We start from the raw sequence: 10,582 nt of genomic DNA, 5'->3' as shown, positions 1-10,582 counted from the left end.
GGTGGCCCAGTAGGTGGCATAATTTTTTTCCCTGTTTTTTGTTTTCTCTTTTGCTTTATTTATTTTGTTTTGTTTCTACTTACAACAAAAAACTTATTTATTTTATTCCATTTTGTTTCTAATTACTTATGTATTTTACTTTATTTATTTTATTTTTATTTATTTTACTGCTGCTATTTTTATTTATTTTACTGCTGCTATTTTTATTTATTTTATTAAGTTTTATTTATTTTATTTACTATAGTTTATTTTATTTTATTAAGGTTTATTTATTTTTATTTATTTTATTAAGGTTTATTTATTTTATTTACTATAAAAAAATGAACATAGATGCGCCTATAGAGAAAATTCAACCTAAATTCATAATAAATTTTTATGAAATTCAAAGAAATTTACTCTGAATTTAGGTCAAATTCCCTGTATAAGGGCATCTATTTTCACTTTGAGACGAGCTCAACAAGGCAGAGAGGGACGGGCTTATAAACCGGTGTGAGCGCCCTTCGGTTGGCGAGGTGGGACTAAACTCTGGCCGCAACTAGGACCAACCCTTTAGTCCCAGTTTGTGGTATGAACCGGGACTAAAGGGTGAGCCTCTGGTCCCGGTTCAAGCCACCAACCAGGACCAATGGTGGTGGGCCAGGAGCGAGTCCCATTGGTCCCGGTTTGTCCCACCAACCGGGACCAAAGGGGCCGGACGAACCGGGACCAATTCCCCCACGAGGCCCGGCAGGCCCCTGGCCGCACACACCGGGACCAATGCTCACATTAGTCCCGGTTCGTGACTGAACCGGGACTAACGTGAATATTGCCTTGTGACCAAAGCCCAGTTTTCTACTAGTGTCCGACAAAAACACAAGGCTAGTTACATTTGGGAGGGAGACATGCAATTGCAAATGGGGGCAACACTTGCAGTTGCAAGGCCTAATGTTGGACATGCAACCGCCCCCCTCTCCCACGGCTGATTTACAAAACAAAGGTCGGTTGCAGTCGGGTGTGGGCATGCAGTTGCATACCTAGTGGTAGACATGCAACCGCCTCCCTCCACAAAACACCATAGAATTGCGGGCGGGTGTGACACTTGCAATTGCATGACTAGTGAAACACATGCAACTTCCCTCTTCCCGATAAAACACTACTGAGTTGCAATATCAGTCGGGGACAACACTACACTTGCATGCCTATTGGCAGACATGCAACTACCCCCTCCCCTGACAAACACACCACTGAGTTGCAATCACGTCGAAGACATGTAGTTGTAGTTGGGGACCGCACTTGGAGTTGCATGCCTAGTGGCAGACATGCAACTGCCCCCTCTCCCAACGAAAAAAGAAAAAAATACGCAAAAGCCAGTCCTTCACCAATTGCATGTGGAGTAAGCCGTGTGTAGTTGTGCACGGATAAACGAACATGCTACATACAATCAATTTTTCCTTCGAGGCTAAAAATAAAGAATAAATAAAAACATAGTTACACATGAATACAATGTTTGCGGATGAAAAAAATAAACATGAACAATTAATAATTAATAAAATTCAAAAAAAATAAAAATTGAAAAAACAAACAAACATACTTCAAAGAAGGAATTATGAGAGAAAAAATAACAAGAAAAAATGAGAAGAATGGAAATAATTGATAATTTTAAAACAAGAAACAAAAAAATCAAAAGGAAAACTATCCTAGAAATCCAAAATGAATTGGCACAAGCCATTTTGAAAAAATAATACAGAATGTTGCGACCGGAAAAAGGAAATGCAACACAAATTTGCACGAATTGGTGCATAGATTAAACGGTTTATCGCATTACAAAATCTTATACTAGGAAAGTTTGACCCACAGCGTGGAGGAAAATAAAATAAAAATGCATGGAGGAAAATAGAAGTGTGCATTGATTATTATATGCTAGAAGATATAGGGAAACATTGGACACACATGCTGATCTATTAGAAAAAACAACACAACGCTTTCGCTCTTTGCACTTTGCACGGTCTATTTTCAATCGTAGCCCAACAGACAAAAACAAAAAGAAACAGGCCGGCCGTGTCATCCTAACAGGCTGATTTAAACGTGACAAGCAGCTAGCATAAAACAAAATCAATGGATGCATCGACTGAGACTTCGATAGAAATCAGTCGACTGATTTTTAGTCGTTCCGTAATTTCTATATTGTATTCCATCACAGTCGTCCTCGGCACCTCGAGTATTACTTCCTCGAGTGCAATTCCGCATCAGCTATTCCCCATCACAAACATTAATAATATGAATAATTCCATGTTGATTTCAATAAATAATAATCATGTTGAATAAATGTTGAAAGCCACATAAATATCCAACACAGGTTTCGGACATTTAGAAAAATGTATCTACTAGAGATGCCCTTGATGTAAGAGCCGTCAGGTGACTGTTCCAAAACAGAAGAAAAATTGCTTCGTGTCCGTTAAGCTGATCCAAAAGTGCGAGTCCTGCGGTTTCTGAACTTGCGAGTGTGTCCCATATTCCAAAGTTTAAATAACCATTTACCAAGGAGCACTATCTTAAATTAAAAAAAAACACCTTGATCTTTTGCGACAAAGAAGGCTCCAAAGTCCAAACAGCCGAGCCCGAAACAGCAGTCAGAAAGGGGCGCCGGAATATGGTTGCTTTGCATCTCGAGCTAAGCTTTCACCGGACAGCAAGCCGGCGACGGCGCGACCCGAACCGTCGATCCCTTCCACCAACCCGTTCATGGCGTGCTAGCTTCTCGAGTTCACGATCACTGTACATGCGTACCATGTCGATCACTAGCCATTGATTCGAGCAACACACTTTCCATTCGTCAAGCTCGTAAAGGCACGTGCTGTCGAGTCACTCCGAACCGAATCCGACTAATGGTCCATCCGCAACCGCGTGGCCTGGTGTGGAAAGGTGGGGGAGTATCTACTATGCTCTATCTATGGGGAAATATCAAGTACTCCCATCCTTGGAGTACTCCCTTTGCTCCAAGTCTAAAACATCAATTTTAAATGTTTCAAAAATTCTGAAAAAAACTGTGTACATTCACATGGAATGTGACTACATCCCCTAAAAAATTCAGGTCCAAACTCGTAATGTACATTGAGAAACAAAAAAGACAAATTCAGATGTGAATAGTGTAAAATGTTGCTTTTGTCTTTTTATGACACTATTCATGCTAGATTTCACATTTTTTTTCTCAATGTGCATTTAGAATTTGGGCTTGAAATTTTTAGGAGGTGTAGTCACAATCCTAGTAAACATACATATTTTTTCCAGAATTTTTGAAGGATTTAAAATTGATTTATTTCAAGTTGGAGCATGGGGAGTACCTTAAGGATGTGAGTACTTGATATTTTCCCTGTATCTATGTCCTCTCCGCGTGCCTGTTGCGACAGTGAGGGTGGCCAGCAGCTTGCCGGCGGGGTGTATATATATAGCTAGGAGCCTAGGACCTTGGGGCGTCGAGAAGAGCAGAGAAGCACCCATCATCATCCAGCTGAAACCATCGGTCGATCGCTCGCCGGACACAGCATCGATTCTCCTCGCACGCGCACGTCGGAGGTGATTGATACATAGATAGATAGATAGGTGATGGAGAACGACAGGAACAACCAGGCTCCGCCACCGCCCCCAGGTAAATCAATCTCGATCGTCATTTTCGACCTCCATGGTATGACCGAAACTGTCGCTGGATTCGCTGCATCGATTCAGTTAGCTGCAGTGTCGTGGTGGACATGGATTTTTGGAACATCTGCACCGGGGCCGCACTATCGCGGGCGTTCATTTGCAGCCGTGATTCTCGAGATGTGCGTCAGCCCAAGGATCTTTACGAGTCATTACGAGTAGTAACAAAGCTATGGACTGTGGGCTTTATTCTGCACTATCTTGTCCTGATGTAAGTGTCTTCTGCATATTTGCATGTACTCCCTCTCTCTCTCTCCATGCATGTCTTCTGCCGCATTCTTTTTCTTTTTCTTTTTCGAAAAGGAGGTTATCCCCGGCCTCTGCATCAGAAAGATGCATGTGGCTATCTTATTAATAAAAGCAAATATTCTGACAAAGTCAACCGATCTCACAATATAAAAGATCACTCATCAAGAGCTAACTGCAAGAGATCCGAATAGCCACAACCGGCATAGAAAAAGAGATAGGAAACTAAACTCCTATCCTATTACATGACCGCCATCCAAACCAGTCGAAGATATCCTGTGCTACCGTCTCCCAACGGATAGACCGAGTAACCATACGCTCCCTGGCATCCGTCGGAGTGAGTAGCGACCACATACGGAGCATTGTAGTAGCCCGAAACACAACCTACAAGAAATGAATATGTGTTGTTCTGTTAAAAACCAAATCGTTCCTGCAATTCCATATAGCCCATAATAAAGCACACACTCCTACACGAATGAGTTTCGCGGTGCCTGATTGTACTCCATCCAACCACGTCCCAAATAACGTGTGGATGGTATTCGGAGGAGTAATGTTAAAAGCTATGTGCAAAGACCGCCATAATATTTTTGCCATCGGGCAATCGAGAAAGAGGTGTTTGACAGACTCATCATGATCACAAAAACTACATCTCGGCGATCCTGTCCAGTTACGTTTAGCCAAATTGTCCTTTGTTAGAATGACTTGCTTGTGAACAAACCACATAAACACTTTAATTTTTAAGGGCACTTTGACTTTCCAGATGTGCAAAGATCTAGGGATAATGCCAGAATTAATAATATCCACATACATGGATTTTACCAAAAATACTCCATTCTGAGTGAGTTTCCAGCGCAACTTGTCTGGCTGTTGAGAGAGTTGAACATCCATCAGTCTTCTCACAAGATGGAGCCAAGCTTCCCAACGGTTTCCCGCTAAAGTCCTCCTAAATTGTATATTAAGGGGAGTGGACTGTAGTACTGTTGCAACGTAAGCATCTCTATACTGAACAATATTATAGAGAGAAGGATATTGGATAGCTAGAGGCGTCTCCCCTAACCATGTATCCTCCCAGAATCTCGTTGAAGTACCATTACCAATAATGAATCTTACCCTGTGGAAAAATGTTGATCTAACTCTCATCAGACCTTTCCAGAATGGTGAGTCGGTCGGTCTGACTGTCATCTGAGCTAAGGTTTTAGAATGAAGGTACTTATTACGCAGAATCTGTGCCCACGTGGCCTCGGTCTCTACAGATAGCTTGTACAGCCATTTGCTGAGAAGACATCTGTTTTTCACCTCTAAATTTTCGATACCCAGCCCCCCTTGGTCTTTTGGCCTGCAAATAATATCCCATCTAGCGAGTCTGTACTTCCTTTTTAACTCATCACTCTGCCAGAAAAAACGAGAACGATAAAAGTCCAATCTTTTCCGGACCCCAACTGGGACTTCGAAGAAGGACAAAAGAAACATTGGCATACTTGTGAGCACCGAATTAATGAGAATTAGTCGGCCTCCATATGACATTAGTTTGCCCTTCCAGCAACTAAGCTTCTTTTCAAATCGATCTTCAATACACTTCCATTCATTATTAGAAAGCTTGCTATGGTGAATCGGTATGCCCAAATATGTAAATGGCATCGAACCCAATTCACATCCAAACAACTGTTTATAAGCTTCTTGTTCGTCTTTAGCTCTCCCAAAGCAGAACAATTCACTTTTATTAAAGTTAATCTTAAGTCCCGACAGTTGCTCAAAAAGGCATAGCAGAAGCTTCATGTTTCTAGCTTTCGCCAAATCATGCTCCATAAAGATGATGGTATCATCCGCATATTGTAAGATGGAAACTCCTCCATCAACTAGATGCGGAACGAGTCCACCAACCTGGCCATTATCTTTAGCTCTCCCTATTAGTATCGTCAACATGTCCACTACAATGTTAAACAAAATAGGTGACATCGGGTCTCCCTGTCTCAGACCCTTATGTGTCTGGAAGTAATGACCTAAATCATCATTTACTTTGATTCCGACACTGCCCTTCTGCGTAAAGGAGTCGACCTGGTTCCTCCAGGACTGATCAAATCCTTTCATCCGCAAGGCTTGCTGAAGAAATGGCCACTTAAATTTATCGTACGCCTTCTCAAAATCCACCTTAAAAACCACTCCATCTAGTTTTTTCGTGCGGATCTCATGTAGCGTTTCATGAAGAACCACCACCCCTTCTAGGATGTTTCTGTCCGGCATGAATGCTGTTTGAGAAGGCTGTACCACAGTATGTGCAATCTGTGTTAATCTATTCGTCCCCACCTTGGTAAAGATTTTAAAACTGACATTGAGAAGACAGATCGGTCGGAACTGCTCAATCCGCACCGCATCTGTTTTCTTAGGGAGGAGAGTAATCGTCCCAAAGTTCAGGTGAAATAGCTGCAAATGCCCATCGAACATATCATAGAACATTGGAAGCAAATCTCCCTTGATAATAGGCCAACATCTCTTATAGAACTCAGCCGGGAATCCATCCGGTCCAGGAGCTTTATTATTTTTCATCTGTGAAATTGCGTCAAACACCTCTTTCTCCGAAAACTGGGCGGTTAGGATATCGTTCTCATCCGTCGTAAGTTGAGGTATATCGTCCACCCTCGACTCGTCTAAGGATAGAAAACTCTCTTCAGGAGTCCTAAACAACTGTTTGTAATAATTTGTGATGTACAGTTTAAGGTTATCCTGACCCACAATCGTCCCCTCATCTTGCTCTAGTTGGAATATTCTCTTTTTCCTATGCTTGCCATTCGCAGTCATGTGGAAGAATTGAGTATTGTCGTCCCCTTGGACGACCTTTTGCACTTTAGCTCTAAGAGCCCACTTCAACTCTTCCTCTCGAAGCAGTTCTTTGAGCCTGAGTTCAGCCTCCACTTTAGCTTCCAGCTCCCTGTGATCTAAAATGGATGACTCGGCTTTTAAATCTAAGTTACTTATAATGTTAAGGAGCCTATACTTTTCAACCCTATAGACGCCACTCAGATGTTTAGCCCATCCACGAAGGAACTGACGTAAGTGCCTAATCTTATTCTGCCATCTTTCTATACTCGATCGTCCTCCTGAATCGTTTTCCCACTCCTGTGCTATTAAATCCAGGAAACCCTCTCGCTCAAACCATGCTAATTCAAATGAGAAGGTATTTTTATTTCCCACGTGAGTTGCCTTCCCAGAGTCAACAAGCAATGGAGTGTGATCAGAAATCCCTCACAAAGGAAACTTCTGCTCCCAATCCACGCTGGTGAGAACACGATCCAGCTTTTCATATGTTGGGATTGGCAAGGTATTGGCCCAAGTGAACTTTCTACCAGAAAGCTCGATCTCTCTAAGGTCAAGGCTTTCAATTATTGTGTTGAACATAAACGACCATCTGCCGTCAAAGTTGTCATTGTTCCTTTCTTCCCGCCGACGTATAATATTGAAGTCACCCCCACCAGGATGGGGAGCTGTTCATTTCCACAAATACGAACTAAATCAGCCAAAAACTCAGGTTTGAGCTCAGGCTGAGCGGCTCCATACACTGCCACGAGTGCCCATTGGAACCCATCCACCTTTCACCGAACTCGAAATTTAACCGCAAAGTCCCCCATGACAACATTCCGGACCTCCAGCGTGTCACACTTCACCCCAAGTAAAATCCCACCGGATCTTCCTCTTGGGGATAGGCAATGCCAATCAAACTCGACTCCTCCAGATAAGGTACCAAGAAACTGAGACGTAAAATTGTCTCTACCAGTTTCAGAGAGGGCAATAAAGTCTAATTTGTGCTCGATAGAAGCATCCGCTAGGAACCTCCGTTTAGCCAAGTCATTCAGACCTCTGCTATTCCAAAAAATGCCCTTCATAATTCATCATGAAATTTTTTAGTAGTCCGAATTCTAGCACTTCTGCGCACCGCCGAGGCCGGATGGATCCTCCGGTTCCATTTGGGCTTAGGCTTGTATTGCTTATCAACTTGATCTATCCCATCTGCCATGTTGTACGTACATGCAGCCGTGTATTCTAGCTCTCTTTCCCTCTATGCATGCACTCCCTGTGCTGCATGTAACCCCTCTCTCTCAAATGACCTTTTTTATTCACCACAGGCATGGACGACCGCGTCTTCTCTCTCTCTGAATTCTTCTCTCTATATATCTCTGAATGGCTCATATTGTAGGCACTCTTTTCATTTATTTCTTGTGTGCGCTAGTCTTCAAACGAGGGTTGGATCTACATCAGGAAAATAAGGATTGGCCGTTCTTGTCTGCACTATTTTTTTGAGCTCTTTTATGGTACCCAGCGACAAATATGGGCCGTCCATTGACAAAATCTAACTGTGACAAGCGAACTGTACTGCTCCAATTTTGCCAGTTGAATCACGAGCAGTATAGCTGGCACTGCTTCGTTCCCGTCCTCCAGTATACTATTCTAAGGGTACTTTGGGACGTAAAAGTTCAGCTCGCATGAGTGTCAAGTGTCGACATGGCCCAACACACCCTTTTCCTCCTGCCGCGAGGAGCTCGAGGAGGCCCCTGACACCGCTGCTCTCCTAGGAGCCCGTCGCCCTGGCGCTCACCGGCGACTGCTCTCTCATCGTCTTCGTCTCCACGAAAGTCCCTGCCGACGCCCTGCGCCATCCGCCGCTTAACCTCTGGCAGCGCGCCGCCTCACCCCAGCTTGGCCACGTCGCCAAATTCAGCGACGCCGTCTCGCTCTCCGGGGACTGGACAGCCGCCTCCTCCCTCAGCGAGGACAGCTGGGCCGAAAAGGTTTAGGACCTCTGAACCGACGTCTCCGCCTTCCGGATATCCGATGGCTCCAGGTGCACACTGCTCGTCCACGACGGCAGCTGGTAGTGCCGGGCAGATGAGACCACGGCGATGGGAGGGCTACGACTACGACAGGGAGAAGGGGGCGAACAGATGAATCTGCGGCGAGTGTTTCCTAGAAAATGAAATCTCTAGCTAAATTTTAAACTTCAATGTCTATCCTATCCTCAGCAAATCGATGGTCAGATTTTAATATACTGCTCCCTCTTCGGTCAGCAGTACAGGGTACCGTAAAAACGGCCATTTTTTTACACACACACACACACACACACACACACACACACACACACACACACCCCCCGCGCGCGCTCTCTCTCTCTCTCTCTCCAAACAACAAGGATTGGATCTGCCTGTACTAGAAAACTACGTCTGCCTGGTTGACTCATCCAAGAAAACCTTGGTCTCCTTGAGCACCATTGCTATTGGAGGCTATGCTCACCTCTCCATCTCTATCAACCATTTTGGCTCTCGTTCGGGTGCAGGGATCAGCTCTTTTTGTAGCCATCATGCTCGTTGAGGAAGACAATATAGCTCTCCAAGGAACAAGAAGATGTAGGCATGTAGCAGTGTCCGTCCATGTGCTCCCAGGAATTTCGTCCAGCTCCTGTTGTCTCCTTGTGGGATGTGTACAGAGGTCTGATGAACAGTTCCTTATAGGCCCTAGGTGTATCACAGAAGCCAGCTCTCATTAGCGGCTGATGACGGCACGGATCCCTGCGCGTACGGGCGGTCAAGATAACGCGGCCGGGGTGCAGATGTTCTAATGAATGTTTTCGGTCGTCTTCAGATCAGATAAACGTACCCCAAGTCGTTGGCTTGTTTGCTCATGCGTGTCCCGTTGGTGTGCGTGTGCAGGCTACTACCCGTCGGCGGCTGCGGAGCAAAGGCAAGCCGGCGGCGGGAAGAAGGGCCGCCGGGGAAGCACCAAATCCAAGGGCGAGAAGGGCTTCATCGAGGGATGGTACGCCTCAAACCCACGCCCCCACCACTGCTCCATCGATCCATACAACCTCCTTTCTAACTTGCTTCATTGTCGCTGGTGATTTCCGGCCTGATGATGTCTCTATGCGTCGTGTTTTTCAGCCTGGCGGCGCTGTGCTGCTGCTGGATCTGCAAGATGTGCTGCGACTGGCCGCCGAGGTCGCTGCCGGCCAAGACATTGGTGCCAGTGCCTATGAAGAACATACACATACAGAGAGAGTCGTTGCTTAATTACAGTGTTTGTTTGTTTGTTTGTTTGTTGTTTTAGGTTCTGCAGAAATAACCGAGAACGCCTGCGTCTGCGTATGTACCGTGCGCCACACCAATAATCAATTTTAAGGCGCCAAATTATCAGCCTACTGTTGAGGATCCTCTAATTAAAGATAACGTCTGCTGTGCAAAAATGAAAGCATTTATTTGCAGATGTCGAAATCATGAAGGCGTAATCAGCGGTCACATGTGCAGAGGTGGTAGTAGTAGTGGTGGTGGTGGTGGGATCAAGTTTTTTTTTTGAAAAATATAATGGTATCGAGTCAGGTCCATTTCTAATTGCTCGGTAATCGAGTTGTGTGCATCTTAAGTATGCAAGTCGTGTGGGATTATCCTTCTTTAAAAAGGGTCTATCTCTGATTGCTCGGTTGGTAGCAAGAGAGAGCATGTGTAGCATCGTTGATAGGCCTTGGTCTCTTGACAGCCCGAACTAAATTGCAATCCATCCCAGAATTTTGCCATGAATAAATGGGAACGGCTTTGTCTTGCTTCATTGAGACCGAAGGACGTCTCGCCGTAAGGGCGCCCTCCCCTCCCTACTATTGGGCTGGCCAAGTAGCTTCCTGTGT

General features: G+C 44.6%; 1 protein-coding gene across 1 annotated transcript; it reads left to right on the top strand.

Annotated features, from left to right (window-relative positions):
* The first annotated feature begins 3,582 nt into the window (after positions 1–3,582).
* Positions 3,583–10,151, top strand: LOC109735725 (uncharacterized). The gene is made up of 3 exons (XM_045233898.1): positions 3,583–3,625; positions 9,618–9,723; positions 9,846–10,151. Exons 1-3 carry the CDS (start codon positions 3,583–3,585, stop codon positions 10,009–10,011), a joined length of 315 nt encoding a protein of 104 aa, XP_045089833.1. The 3' UTR covers positions 10,012–10,151.
* Positions 10,152–10,582: the final 431 nt, after the last annotated feature.

The sequence above is a fragment of the Aegilops tauschii genome, chromosome 3, assembly GCF_002575655.3.
Source record: "Aegilops tauschii subsp. strangulata cultivar AL8/78 chromosome 3, Aet v6.0, whole genome shotgun sequence".
In the NCBI taxonomy this organism is placed as follows: Eukaryota; Viridiplantae; Streptophyta; class Magnoliopsida; order Poales; family Poaceae; genus Aegilops; species Aegilops tauschii.
Note: the sequence above shows the minus strand (reverse complement) of the source record. Positions and strands in the feature narration are given on the sequence as shown.